General features: G+C 49.9%; 1 protein-coding gene and 1 long non-coding RNA gene across 8 annotated transcripts in view; one reads left to right on the top strand and one right to left on the bottom strand.

Annotated features, from left to right (window-relative positions):
• Positions 1-15,668, bottom strand: part of LOC148659584 (uncharacterized) — a 117,978-nt gene that overhangs the window by 73,923 nt on the left and 28,387 nt on the right. The gene's annotated exons all lie outside the window — the stretch shown is intronic.
• Positions 1-15,668, top strand: part of LOC148659587 (ceramide synthase-like) — a 164,848-nt gene that overhangs the window by 1,695 nt on the left and 147,485 nt on the right. For all 7 annotated transcript variants that reach the window (XR_015939734.1, XM_088637372.1, XM_088637370.1 and 4 more), the window contains exons 2-5: positions 5,041-6,373; positions 7,092-7,175; positions 8,853-9,069; positions 13,258-13,353. Coding sequence is in view for 6 of the 7 variants with exons in the window: in XM_088637372.1 (XP_088493498.1) it covers positions 6,249-6,373; positions 7,092-7,175; positions 8,853-9,069; positions 13,258-13,353 (522 nt within the window). In the remaining variant the exon portion in view is untranslated. The remainder of the gene's footprint in view (positions 1-5,040; positions 6,374-7,091; positions 7,176-8,852; positions 9,070-13,257; positions 13,354-15,668) is intronic.

A 15,668-nucleotide genomic window follows, 5' to 3' on the forward strand; every position in this document is an offset into this window, starting at 1 on the left:
TCACACACTGTATTATTATTATTGAGAGACAGGCTCACTGTCTGTTCCTCAGGCTGGGACAGGAGATCACACACTGTATTATTATTATTGAGAGACAGGCTCACTGTCTGTTCCTCAGGCTGGGACAGGAGATCACACACTGTATTATTATTATTGAGAGACGGGCTCACTGTCTGTTCCTCAGGCTGGGACAGGAGATCACACACTGTATTATTATTATTGAGAGACGGGCTCACTGTCTGTTCCTCCGGCTGGGACAGGAGATCACACACTGTATTATTATTATTGAGAGACGGGCTCACTGTCTGTTCCTCAGGCTGGGACAGGAGATCACACACTGTATTATTATTATCGAGAGACGGGCTCACTGTCTGTTCCTCAGGCTGGGACAGGAGATCACACACTGTATTATTATTATTGAGAGACAGGCTCACTGTTCCTCAGGCTGGGACAGGAGATCACACACTGTATTATTATTATTGAGAGACAGGCTCACTGTCTGTTCCTCAGGCTGGGACAGGAGATCACACACTGTATTATTATTATTGAGAGACGGGCTCACTGTCTGTTCCTCAAGTTGGGACAGGAGATCACACACTGTATTATTATTATTGAGAGACGGGCTCACTGTCTGTTCCTCAGGCTGGGACAGGAGATCACACACTGTATTATTATTATTGAGAGACGGGCTCACTGTCTGTTCCTCAGGCTGGGACAGGAGATCACACACTGTATTATTATTATTGAGAGACGGGCTCACTGTCTGTTCCTCAGGCTGGGACAGGAGATCACACACTGTATTATTATTATTGAGAGACAGGCTCACTGTTCCTCAGGCTGGGACAGGAGATCACACACTGTATTATTATTATTGAGAGACGGGCTCACTGTTCCTCAGGCTGGGACAGGAGATCACACACTGTATTATTATTATCGAGAGACGGGCTCACTGTCTGTTCCTCAGGCTGGGACAGAAGATCACACACTGTATTATTATTATTGAGAGACGGGCTCACTGTTCCTCAGGCTGGGACAGGAGATCACACACTGTATTATTATTATTGAGAGACGGGCTCACTGTCTGTTCCTCAGGCTGGGACAGGAGATCACACACTGTATTATTATTATTGAGAGACGGGCTCACTGTCTGTTCCTCAGGCTGGGACAGGAGATCACACACTGTATTATTATTATTGAGAGACGGGCTCACTGTCTGTTCCTCAGGCTGGGACAGGAGATCACACACTGTATTATTATTATTGAGAGACGGGCTCACTGTCTGTTCCTCAGGCTGGGACAGGAGATCACACACTGTATTATTATTATTGAGAGACAGGCTCACTGTTCCTCAGGCTGGGACAGGAGATCACACACTGTATTATTATTATTGAGAGACAGGCTCACTGTCTGTTCCTCAGGCTGGGACAGGAGATCACACACTGTATTATTATTATTGAGAGACAGGCTCACTGTCTGTTCCTCAGGCTGGGACAGGAGATCACACACTGTATTATTATTATTGAGAGACAGGCTCACTGTCTGTTCCTCAGGCTGGGACAGGAGATCACACACTGTATTATTATTATTGAGAGACGGGCTCACTGTCTGTTCCTCAGGCTGGGACAGGAGATCACACACTGTATTATTATTATTGAGAGACGGGCTCACTGTCTGTTCCTCCGGCTGGGACAGGAGATCACACACTGTATTATTATTATTGAGAGACGGGCTCACTGTCTGTTCCTCAGGCTGGGACAGGAGATCACACACTGTATTATTATTATCGAGAGACGGGCTCACTGTCTGTTCCTCAGGCTGGGACAGGAGATCACACACTGTATTATTATTATTGAGAGACAGGCTCACTGTCTGTTCCTCAGGCTGGGACAGGAGATCACACACTGTATTATTATTATTGAGAGACGGGCTCACTGTCTGTTCCTCAGGCTGGGACAGGAGATCACACACTGTATTATTATTATTGAGAGACAGGCTCACTGTCTGTTCCTCAGGCTGGGACAGGAGATCACACTGTATTATTATTATTGAGAGACGGGCTCACTGTCTGTTCCTCAGGCTGGGACAGGAGATCACACACTGTATTATTATTATTGAGAGACAGGCTCACTGTCTGTTCCTCAGGCTGGGACAGGAGATCACACACTGTATTATTATTATTGAGAGACAGGCTCACTGTTCCTCAGGCTGGGACAGGAGATCACACACTGTATTATTATTATTGAGAGACAGGCTCACTGTCTGTTCCTCAGGCTGGGACAGGAGATCACACACTGTATTATTATTATTGAGAGACAGGCTCACTGTCTGTTCCTCAGGCTGGGACAGGAGATCACACACTGTATTATTATTATTGAGAGACAGGCTCACTGTCTGTTCCTCAGGCTGGGACAGGAGATCACACACTGTATTATTATTATTGAGAGACGGGCTCACTGTCTGTTCCTCAGGCTGGGACAGGAGATCACACACTGTATTATTATTATTGAGAGACGGGCTCACTGTCTGTTCCTCCGGCTGGGACAGGAGATCACACACTGTATTATTATTATTGAGAGACGGGCTCACTGTCTGTTCCTCAGGCTGGGACAGGAGATCACACACTGTATTATTATTATCGAGAGACGGGCTCACTGTCTGTTCCTCAGGCTGGGACAGGAGATCACACACTGTATTATTATTGAGAGACAGGCTCACTGTTCCTCAGGCTGGGACAGGAGATCACACACTGTATTATTATTATTGAGAGACAGGCTCACTGTCTGTTCCTCAGGCTGGGACAGGAGATCACACACTGTATTATTATTATTGAGAGACGGGCTCACTGTCTGTTCCTCAAGTTGGGACAGGAGATCACACACTGTATTATTATTATTGAGAGACGGGCTCACTGTCTGTTCCTCAGGCTGGGACAGGAGATCACACACTGTATTATTATTATTGAGAGACGGGCTCACTGTCTGTTCCTCAGGCTGGGACAGGAGATCACACACTGTATTATTATTATTGAGAGACAGGCTCACTGTTCCTCAGGCTGGGACAGGAGATCACACACTGTATTATTATTATTGAGAGACGGGCTCACTGTCTGTTCCTCAGGCTGGGACAGAAGATCACACACTGTATTATTATTATTGAGAGACGGGCTCACTGTTCCTCAGGCTGGGACAGGAGATCACACACTGTATTATTATTATTGAGAGACGGGCTCACTGTCTGTTCCTCAGGCTGGGACAGGAGATCACACACTGTATTATTATTATTGAGAGACGGGCTCACTGTCTGTTCCTCAGGCTGGGACAGGAGATCACACACTGTATTATTATTATTGAGAGACGGGCTCACTGTCTGTTCCTCAGGCTGGGACAGGAGATCACACACTGTATTATTATTATTGAGAGACAGGCTCACTGTCTGTTCCTCAGGCTGGGACAGGAGATCACACACTGTATTATTATTATTGAGAGACAGGCTCACTGTTCCTCAGGCTGGGACAGGAGATCACACACTGTATTATTATTATTGAGAGACAGGCTCACTGTCTGTTCCTCAGGCTGGGACAGGAGATCACACACTGTATTATTATTATTGAGAGACAGGCTCACTGTCTGTTCCTCAGGCTGGGACAGGAGATCACACACTGTATTATTATTATTGAGAGACAGGCTCACTGTCTGTTCCTCAGGCTGGGACAGGAGATCACACACTGTATTATTATTATTGAGAGACGGGCTCACTGTCTGTTCCTCAGGCTGGGACAGGAGATCACACACTGTATTATTATTATTGAGAGACGGGCTCACTGTCTGTTCCTCCGGCTGGGACAGGAGATCACACACTGTATTATTATTATTGAGAGACGGGCTCACTGTCTGTTCCTCAGGCTGGGACAGGAGATCACACACTGTATTATTATTATCGAGAGACGGGCTCACTGTCTGTTCCTCAGGCTGGGACAGGAGATCACACACTGTATTATTATTATTGAGAGACAGGCTCACTGTTCCTCAGGCTGGGACAGGAGATCACACACTGTATTATTATTATTGAGAGACAGGCTCACTGTCTGTTCCTCAGGCTGGGACAGGAGATCACACACTGTATTATTATTATTGAGAGACGGGCTCACTGTCTGTTCCTCAAGTTGGGACAGGAGATCACACACTGTATTATTATTATTGAGAGACGGGCTCACTGTCTGTTCCTCAGGCTGGGACAGGAGATCACACACTGTATTATTATTATTGAGAGACGGGCTCACTGTCTGTTCCTCAGGCTGGGACAGGAGATCACACACTGTATTATTATTATTGAGAGACAGGCTCACTGTTCCTCAGGCTGGGACAGGAGATCACACACTGTATTATTATTATTGAGAGACGGGCTCACTGTCTGTTCCTCAGGCTGGGACAGAAGATCACACACTGTATTATTATTATTGAGAGACGGGCTCACTGTCTGTTCCTCAGGCTGGGACAGGAGATCACACACTGTATTATTATTATTGAGAGACGGGCTCACTGTCTGTTCCTCAGGCTGGGACAGGAGATCACACACTGTATTATTATTATTGAGAGACAGGCTCACTGTTCCTCAGGCTGGGACAGGAGATCACACACTGTATTATTATTATTGAGAGACGGGCTCACTGTTCCTCAGGCTGGGACAGGAGATCACACACTGTATTATTATTATTGAGAGACGGGCTCACTGTCTGTTCCTCAGGCTGGGACAGGAGATCACACACTGTATTATTATTATTGAGAGACGGGCTCACTGTCTGTTCCTCAGGCTGGGACAGGAGATCACACACTGTATTATTATTATTGAGAGACGGGCTCACTGTCTGTTCCTCATGTGGTTGAGTCTGGGTTGTGGTGCTCTAGCAGTGCTGTCCTGAGGCTGGTTAGTGTTGGTGTGGCTCAGGTCGGTGAGCCTCAGGACCAGCTGGCTCAGGGGGATCTCTCTCTCTCTCTCTCTCTCTCTCTCTCTCTCTCTCTCTCTCTCTCTCTCTCTCCCCAGCGCCCCGGAGCAGCTGGGAGATCCGGCACCTCCCCCTAATCCCACTCCCCCTCCCGGGACATCATCCGGGCCCGAGCCAGGCCGAGCCTTCAGCTGACCCAGAGACATCAGGAGCAGGAGGGAGACTGACTGACAGGAGAGAGAGACGAGATCGGCAGTACAGAAGAGAAAGAGAGAGGGAGAGAGGAGGGAGAGAGAGAGACAGAGAGAGAGAGAGAGCTCCTCCGGCCATATTCCCTCTCGGCTAATTCAGATCATCGCGGGATCCGAACAGCATCCCAGTAAAATACCACGATCCCGACCCGCCCGGGGCTGCGATCCAGACGGAGGCGGATTTCTGCAGCCGGAGAGCGGCTCCCGTTGTATTACTGTGACTCGGTCTGCTTCAGCACAAGCCCACCCCTCCTCCTCCTCCTCCTGCTCCTCCTCCTCCTCCTCTCTCCCCGGCTCCCCGGCTCCTTCGCCCGCCGCCGCGAAGAGGACGGAGATATCCGACAGGAGCGGGTCCGGGCTCGGCGGCGGAGGCCCGCAGCGAGAGACGGAGAGAGCCGGACGGGCCGGGGCAGGACAGGGGGCCGGGGGCAGGAGCGGGGGGCAGGAACAGGGGGCAGGAGCGGGGGGCAGGACAGGGGGCGGGGAGGAGGGACTGAGGGCAACGGCGAGATTTGCTAGTGGAATCAAAACGAGACATTTTTTTTAAAATTATTGTTCGTCTTCGTCGCTGCCGTTTCGATTGGTGAACTTTAACGAGTACTGCCGGGGCAATACTACTAATAATAGGAATACTACTACTACTGTAATCATACTAGTAGTAATAATGGGGTTTTTTTCACACTAGCCGGCGGGGGGCGGGGGAAGACTGTGTTTAAAACACAAAAACAAAGCAGTGCCGCACGCTTGCCGTGTCTCAGAGAACCTCTCCCCGGAGCGGGACAGTTCTGGGATTTTATTGATCAAACAATTTGAAATAAACAAACGAGTAAACAACCAACCAACCAAACAAACAAACAAACAACTTAGAGACGCAGCCGGGGCTCGCGAGCGCGGCCGTTAACGGCCGAAACGGCAGGAAAACAAACAGGCGGGAAGGCGAGAGAAAATCACGACACCCGACACGGGGCCGCTCGTCGTGCGTGTCCGTGTCCGTGTCCGTGTCCGCCCGTGTGAGGCACAGAGCCGGACCGAGCCCCCCTCCCCGCCCCGGCACCATGCTGGCCACCCTGGCCGCCGGCTCCCTCTTCTTCCCCGGCCTGTTCGTGCTGAGCAAGCGCTGTCTCCGGCGCCTGCCCGCCCTGCGCTGGGGCGAAGCGGACGCCGTGATAGTGTCTGCGAGGTGAGCGAGAGACGGGTTAATACACACACACTGACTGACTGACTGGACTCACTGAGAGAGAGAGAGGGGTTAGTACAGACACACTGACTGACTGGACTCACTGAGAGAGAGAGGGGTTAGTACACACACACTGACTGGACTCACTGAGAGAGAGAGAGGGGTTAGTACACACACACTGACTGGACTCACTGAGAGAGAGAGAGAGAGGGGTTAATACACACACACTGACTGGACACTCCAGTACATTAACACTGCACTGAGAGAGAGAGGGGTTAATACAGACACACTGACTGGACACTCCAGTACATTAACACTGCACTGAGAGAGAGGGGGGTTAATACAGACACACTGACTGGACACTCCAGTACATTAACACTGCACTGAGAGAGAGAGAGGGGTTAATACAGACACACTGACTGGACACTCCAGTACATTAACACTGCACTGAGAGAGGGAGAGGGGTTAATACACACACACTGACTGGACACTCCAGTACATTAACACTGCACTGAGAGAGAGAGAGGGGTTAATACACACACACTGACTGGACACTCCAGTACATTAACACTGCACTGAGAGAGAGGGGTTAATACACACACACTGACTGGACACTCCTGTACATTAACACTGCACTGAGAGAGAGAGAGGGGGGTTAATACAGACACACTGACTGGACACTCCAGTGCAATTAAGATCTGCTCTCTCTGTCTGTGTCCAGGCTGGTTTCGTCCATCCAAGCCATCATGGCGTCGACAGCTGGTTACATCATTGCCACTTCCTGCGATGACATCATCGAGGACCAGTGAGTACCCCGATGACATCACTCTCCTCTCGCCCTCGAGTTTTAATTGTCCTGGTAAAGACACGCTGCTGGGGGGGTCCTGGTTATCCTGGATAGGACACACTACTGTACACAGAGATAGGTGGGAGTGTGGAACAAGCTGAGACCCTGACTTCTCTCAGGACACAGCTGGATGAGACTCTCCAGACAGGACAGGAGACTCTACTGTACACAGAGAGGGGTAGGAGTGTGGAACAAGCTGATACCCTGACTTCTCTCAGGACACAGCTGGATGAGACACTCCAGTCAGGACAGGAGACACAACTGTACACAGAGAGGGGTGGGAGTGGGGAACAAGCTGATACCCTGGCTTCTCTCAAGACTCAGCTGGATGAGACACTCAGATAAATTAACTACTAACTACCACGCTAAACAGGCACATTGGCCTCTTGTGATCAGTAACCTTTCTTGAGCTTTTTTAACTCCTGACTGTCTGTCACCAACCCCACTGAGCAGGTCTGGGATCAACTTGCCCATCCCTGTACAACACAGAGCCTGAGAGAGTCAGGGCCTGACCAGTCACACACACACACACACACACACACACACACACACACACACACACACACCACTGAGCACGTCTGGGATCAACTCACCCATCCCTGAACAACACAGAGCCTGAGAGAGTCAGGGCCTGACCAGTCACACACACACACACCCCACTGAGCACGTCTGGGATCAACTCACCCATCCCTGAACAACACAGAGCCTGAGAGAGTCAGGGTCTGACCAGTCACACACACACACACCCCACTGAGCACGTCTGGGATCAACTCACCCATCCCTGTACAACACAGAGCCTGAGAGAGTCAGGGCCTGACCAGTCACACACACACACACACACCCCACTGAGCACGTCTGGGATCAACTCGCCCATCCCTGAACAACACAGAGCCTGAGAGAGTCAGGGCCTGACCAGTTTGTTCATGTTCAGCCTACTGTCTGTGGATTAATACTGTCTGTAAAGAGGTGTTTGGTCATGAATCCTCCTAGTTGCACAGACATCACAGCCTGACACGTGTGTCTTCGACTTCACTGCAGTCTGAGTCTCTGTCGCTCTCTCTTCCTCTGCCTCAACATCAACCTTTCGTCCTTCTTAATCTAATTAGATCCCAACCTAATTAGCTTATGCGAATGAAATCCACAGTGTTAAGGGATTGTAATCCTTTGTGTCTCCATTAACCTCTCTCAGTGCAGTGTTAATGTACTGGAGTGTCCAGTCAGTGTGTGTGTATTAACCCCTCTCTCTCTCAGTGCAGTGTTAATGTACTGGAGTGTCCAGTCAATGTGTGTGTATTAACCCCTCTCTCTCTCAGTGCAGTGTTAATGTACTGGAGTGTCCAGTCAGTGTGTCTGTATTAACCCCTCTCTCTCTCAGTGCAGTGTTAATGTACTGGAGTGTCCAGTCAGTGTGTCTGTATTAACCCCTCTCTCTCTCAGTGCAGTGTTCATGTACTGGAGTGTCCAGTCAGTGTGTCTGTATGAACCCCTCTCTCTCAGTGCAGTGTTAATGTACTGGAGTGTCCAGTCAGTGTGTGTGTATTAACCCCTCTCTCTCTCAGTGCAGTGTTAATGTACTGGAGTGTCCAGGCTATGACTGTGTCTATATTAACCCCTCTCTCTCTATCTGTTTCGTAGACACTGGCTGACCAGCTCCTACATCCTCTTCGCTGTACCTTACTTCATCTATGATATCTATGCCATGTTCATGTGCTACTGGCACAAGCTGCAGGTCAAAGGTCATGGCTCTGGCCCAGGCACGCTAACGACAGCTCTGCGGAGCTACTTGCGCCGAGAGTTTCTCATGGTGCTGCATCACGTTGTGATGGTGACCGTCTGCTTCCCCGTCTCTGTGGTAACTGGGCTCTGTCACCTTCAACTAACTGTAGTATCTGCATGGCTCTCTCTCTGACTAGATCTGTCTCTCTCAGTGCAGTGTTCATGTACTGGAGTGTCCAGTGTGACTGTATTAACCCTTCTCTCTCAGTGCAGTGTTAATGTACTGGAGTGTCCAGTCAGTGTGTGTGTATTAACCCCTCTCTCTCAGTGCAGTGTTAATGTACTGGAGTGTCCAGTGTGACTGTATTAACCCCTCTCTCTCAGTGCAGTGTAAATGGGGAACTGCAACATTTTTTGGGGGTGTTAGTAAGAATTAGTAACTTGTAAAACCTCAAAATTCCACAACAAACTAGACAACATTTAAAGGCCATGTTCTGTGATTCAGAGTCCCGCAGCAGATGTCTGGTGATGTGCTGCGGCCCTTTTCCACTGTAAACAAGCAGGATTGTAAGGACACCTCTTTTAATCCAACAGACACATTACTTTCGATTTCAGCACGTTTTTACCGACAAATACTGTTTACTTATTACCTTGTTGGTGAAATATCTCCTGCACAAACTGTACGTATTCGCTCATATATTGCAGTTCATCAGTCAGTACAGGGACTAGTGAGCAGGAAGGGCCTCATCATGTCACAGTACATCAAGTGTACAGGGACTAGTGAGCAGGAAGGGCCTCATCACATCACAGTTCATCAGTCAGTACAGGGACTAGTGAGCAGGAAGGGCCTCTTCACATCACAGTACATCAGTCAGTACAGGGACTAGTGAGCAGGAAGGGCCTCTTCACATCACAGTACATCAGTCAGTACAGGGACTAGTGAGCAGGAAGGGCCTCATCACATCACAGTACACCAGTCAGTACAGGGACTAGTGAGCAGGAAGGGCCTCATCACATCACAGTACACCAGTCAGTACAGGGACTAGTGAGCAGGAAGGGCAGCTTCACATCACAGTACATCAAGTGTACAGGGACTAGTGAGCAGGAAGGGCCGCTTCACATCTCAGTACATCAAGTGTACAGGGACTAGTGAGCAGGAAGGGCCGCTTCACATCACAGTACATCAGTCAGCACAGGGACTAGTGAGCAGGAAGGGCCTCTTCACATCACAGTACATCAGTCAGTACAGGGACTAGTGAGCAGGAAGGGCCTCTTCACATCACAGTACATCAGTCAGTACAGGGACTAGTGAGCAGGAAGGACCTCTTCACATCACAGTACACCAGTCAGTACAGGGACTAGTGAGCAGGAAGGGCCTCTTCACATCACAGTACATCAGTCAGTACAGGGACTAGTGAGCAGGAAGGGCCTCTTCACATCACAGTACACCAGTCAGTACAGGGACTAGTGAGCAGGAAGGGCCTCTTCACATCACAGTACATCAGTCAGTACAGGGACTAGTGAGCAGGAAGAGCCTCTTGACATCACAGTACACCAGTCAGTACAGGGACTAGTGAGCAGGAAGGGCCTCTTCGCATCACAGTACACCAGTCAGTACAGGGACTAGTGAGCAGGAAGGGCCTCTTCACATCACAGTACATCAGTCAGTACAGGGACTAGTGAGCAGGAAGAGCCTCTTGACATCACAGTACACCAGTCAGTACAGGGACTAGTGAGCAGGAAGGGCCTCTTCACATCACAGTACATCAGTCAGTACAGGGACTAGTGAGCAGGAAGAGCCTCTTGACATCACAGTACAACAGTCAGTACAGGGACTAGTGAGCAGGAAGGGCCTCATCACATCACAGTACATCAGTCAGTACAGGGACTAGTGAGCAGGAAGGGCCTCTTCACATCACAGTACACCAGTCAGTACAGGGACTAGTGAGCAGGAAGGGCCTCATCACATCACAGTACATCAGTCAGTACAGGGACTAGTGAGCAGGAAGGGCCGCTTCACATCTCAGTACACCAGTCAGTACAGGGACTAGTGAGCAGGAAGGGCCTCTTCACATCACAGTACACCAGTCAGCACAGGGACTAGTGAGCAGGAAGGGCCTCATCACATCACAGTACACCAGTCAGTACAGGGACTAGTGAGCAGGAAGGGCCTCATCACATCACAGTACAGCAGTCAGTACAGGGACTAGTGAGCAGGAAGGGCAGCTTCACATCACAGTACATCAAGTGTACAGGGACTAGTGAGCAGGAAGGGCCGCTTCACATCTCAGTACATCAAGTGTACAGGGACTAGTGAGCAGGAAGGGTTGCTTCACATCACAGTACATCAAGTGTACAGGGACTAGTGAGCAGGAAGGGCCGCTTCACATCACAGTACATCAGTCAGCACAGGGACTAGTGAGCAGGAAGGGCCTCTTCACATCACAGTACATCAGTCAGTACAGGGACTAGTGAGCAGGAAGGGCCTCTTCACATCACAGTACATCAGTCAGCACAGGGACTAGTGAGCAGGAAGGGCCTCATCACATCACAGTACATCAGTCAGTACAGGGACTAGTGAGCAGGAAGGGCCGCTTCACATCACAGTACACCAATCAGTACAGGGACTAGTGAGCAGGAAGGGCCGCTTCACATCACAGTACATCAGTCAGTACAGGGACTAGTGAGCAGGAAGGGCCTCTTCACATCACAGTACACCAGTCAGCACAGGGACTAGTGAGCAGGAAGGGCCTCTTCACATCACAGTACACCAGTCAGCACAGGGACTAGTGAGCAGGAAGGGCCGCTTCACATCACAGTACATCAAGTGTACAGGGACTAGTGAGCAGGAAGGGCCGCTTCACATCTCAGTACATCAAGTGTACAGGGACTAGTGAGCAGGAAGGGTTGCTTCACATCACAGTACATCAAGTGTACAGGGACTAGTGAGCAGGAAGGGCCGCTTCACATCACAGTACATCAGTCAGCACAGGGACTAGTGAGCAGGAAGTGCCACATCACAGTACATCAGTCAGTACAGGGACTAGTAAGCAGGAAGGGCCTCTTCACATCACAGTACATCAGTCAGTACAGGGACTAGTGAGCAGGAAGGGCCTCTTCACATCACAGTACAGCAGTCAGTACAGGGACTAGTGAGCAGGAAGTGCCACATCACAGTACATCAGTCAGTACAGGGACTAGTAAGCAGGAAGGGCCTCATCACGTCAGAGTACACTAGTCAGTACAGGGACTAGTGAACAGGAAAGGAGGCTTCACATTACAGTACACCAATCAGTACAGGGACTAGTGATCAGGAAGTGTCGCTTCACATCACAGTACACCAGTCAGTACAGGGACTAGTGAGCAGGAAGGGCCGCTTCACATCACAGTACATCAGTCAGGACAGGGACTAGTGAGCAGGAAGGGCCTCTTCACATCACAGTACACCAGTCAGTACAGGGACTAGTGAGCAGGAAGGGCCGCTTCACATCACAGTACATCAGTCAGCACAGGGACTAGTGAGCAGGAAGGGCTGCTTCATGTCACAGTACACCAGTCAGTACAGGGACTAGTGAGCAGAAAGGGCTGCTTCATGTCACAGTACACCAGTCAGTACAGGGACCAGTGAACAGGAACGGCAAATTCATATCACAGTCCATCAGACATGTACAGTGCCTAGTAAGCAGGAAGGGCCTCTTCACATCACAGTACACTAGTCAGTACAGTGACTAGTGATCAGGAAGGGCCTCATCACGTCACAGTACACTAGTCAGTACAGGGACTAGTGAGCAGGAAGGGCCTCATCACGTCACAGTACACTAGTCAGTGCAGGAAGGGCTGCTTCATGTCACAGTACACCAGTCAGTACAGGGACTAGTGAGCAGGAAGGGCCTCTTCACATCACAGTACATCAAGTGTACAGGGACTAGTGAGCAGGAAGGGCCTCTTCACATCACAGTACATCAGTCAGTACAGGGACTAGTGAGCAGGAAGGGCCTCTTCACATCACAGTACATCAAGTGTACAGGGACTAGTGAGCAGGAAGGGCCTCATCACGTCACCGTACATCAGTCAGTACAGGGACTAGTGAGCAGGAAAGGCTGTGATTTTGTGAATACATGGTGACTTACAGCACTTTCACAAAGTTCACAAATTTTCTGCTGAATTCGAAATTGGTCCGTTTTTTCCAAAACGTCAAGAATTTTGACGAGCTTTACAAGCTGGACTGAGAAACAGGGAAGGCAGTTCTCCTTTAGTCTTCCTAGCCGATTGTCCAGTCAGTCTTTAACCCCCCTCTCTCTCTCTCTGTCTGTCTGTCTCTCAGTTCTGGCGTCAGGGAAGAGGAGACTACTTCCAGGGCTGCATGTTCCTGGCGGAGCTCAGCACGCCCTCTGTCTGCCTGGGGAAGATCCTGATCCAGGTGAGAGTCCGGATCAAACGGGGAACTGGGCCAGACCCTGCCCTCCTGTGTCTGGATTCAGGGAAAAGCTTGTTTCACACCCCCACCACCCTCTGTGTACAGTAGAAAGTAGAGCCTCCTGCCCTGAGCAGAGGGTCTCATCCAGGTTTCTTTCTCTCTGTCCCTGACCTGTGTGTAGTGGGACTGCTGTGTTTCAGGGGGCTGGAGTGGGTCTCTCCTGTGGGATCTCTGGGCACAGTGGGTTAAACTCTGCTCTCGGAGGTGTAGGGCCTGTCGCCGTGGAGAGGCTGCAGATCTGTGGGTGTGTGTGTGAGGCAGGATTAGTGAGCACTTGTTTGCACAGTCACTGCAACCCAAACACCTGCTCCAGTTCCAAATGCAGGAGCACCTGGGTGACAGTGATCCCACTGTCCTGCTCTCCCTCCTCCTGACCCTTACAATCGGCTTATACAGGGGAATCTGGGGCTCCTGTCTCTGTATACACCTGCACTGGCTTTTATAAGAGACTCTGGGGCTCCTGTCTCTGTACACACCTGCACTGGCTTTTATAAGAGACTCTGGGGCTCCTGTCTCTGTACACACCTGCACCTGATTTTATAAGAGACTCTGGGGCTCCTGTCTCTGTACACACCTGCACTGGCTTTTATAAGAGACTCTGGGGCTCCTGTCTCTGTACACACCTGCACTGGCTTTTATAAGAGACTCTGGGGCTCCTGTCTCTGTACACACCTGCACCTGCTTTTATAAGAGACTCTGGGGCTCCTGTCTCTGTACACACCTGCACCTGCTTTTATAAGAGACTCTGGGGCTCCTGTCTCTGTACACACCTGCACCTGCTTTTATAAGAGACTCTGGGGCTCCTGTCTCTGTACACACCTGCACCTGCTTTTATAAGAGACTCTGGGCCTCCTGTCTCTGTACACACCTGCACCTGCTTTTATAAGAGACTCTGGGGCTCCTGTCTCTGTACACACCTGCACTGGCTTTTATAAGAGACTCTGGGGCTCCTGTCTCTGTACACACCTGCACTGGCTTTTATAAGAGACTCTGGGGCTCCTGTCTCTGTACACACCTGCACCTGCTTTTATAAGAGACTCTGGGGCTCCTGTCTCTGTACACACCTGCACTGGCTTTTATAAGAGACTCTGGGGCTCCTGTCTCTGTACACACCTGCACTGGCTTTTATAAGAGACTCTGGGGTGATTGTCTCTTGAAAAACATGTGTTTGTTACTTTATGTGGCTGTTTCACTTCCTGCTGTGCTTCTATTTTTAATTTTCACCTGGAGAAGATTATGAGCTCAAATCTCTCGGGGCTTTTCTTTAATTAGATGAGCCATTTATGTTTAATTGAGCTCATGTTCTCTCAGTGCAGTGTTCATGTACTGGAGTGTCCAGTCAGTGTGTGTGTATTAACCCCCCTCTCTCTCTCAGTGCAGTGTTCATGTACTGGAGTGTCCAGTCAGTGTGTCTGTATTAACCCCTCTCTCTCTCTCAGTGCAGTGTTCATGTACTGGAGTGTCCAGTCAGTGTGTGTGTATGAACCCCTCTCTCTCTCAGTGCAGTGTTAATGTACTGGAGTGTCCAGTCAGTGTGTGTGTATTAACCCCTCTCTCTCTCAGTGCAGTGTTAATGTACTGGAGTGTCCAGTCAGTGTGTGTGTATTAACCCCTCTCTCTCTCAGTGCAGTGTTAATGTACTGGAGTGTCCAGTCAGTGTGTGTGTATGAACCCCTCTCTCTCTCAGTGCAGTGTTAATGTACAGGAGTGTCCAGTCAGTGTGTCTGTATTAACCCCTCTCTCTCTCTCAGTGCAGTGTTAATGTACTGGAGTGTCCAGTCAGTGTGTCTGTATTAACCCCTCTCTCTCTCAGTGCAGTGTTAATGTACTGGAGTGTCCAGTCAGTGTGTCTGTATTAACCCCTCTCTCTCTCTCAGTGCAGTGTTAATGTACTGGAGTGTCCAGTCAGTGTGTGTGTATTAACCCCTCTCTCTCTCTCAGTGCAGTGTTAATGTACTGGAGTGTCCAGTCAGTGTGTCTGTATTAACCCCTCTCTCTCTCTCAGTGCAGTGTTAATGTCCTGGAGTGTCCAGTCAGTGTGTCTGTATGAACCCCCCTCTCTCTCAGTGCAGTGTTAATGTACTGGAGTGTCCAGTCAGTGTGTGTGTATTAACCCCTCTCTCTCTCTCTCTCAGTGCAGTGTTAATGTACTGGAGTGTCCAGTCAGTGTGTGTATTAACCCCTCTCTCTCTCAGTGCAGTGTTAATGTACTGGAGTGTCCAGTCAGTGTGTGTATGAACCCCTCTCTCTCTCAGTGC

This window comes from Lepisosteus platostomus, chromosome 6 (genome assembly GCF_059453375.1).
Source record: "Lepisosteus platostomus isolate fLepPlt1 chromosome 6, fLepPlt1.hap1, whole genome shotgun sequence".
Classification (NCBI taxonomy): domain Eukaryota; kingdom Metazoa; phylum Chordata; class Actinopteri; order Semionotiformes; family Lepisosteidae; genus Lepisosteus; species Lepisosteus platostomus.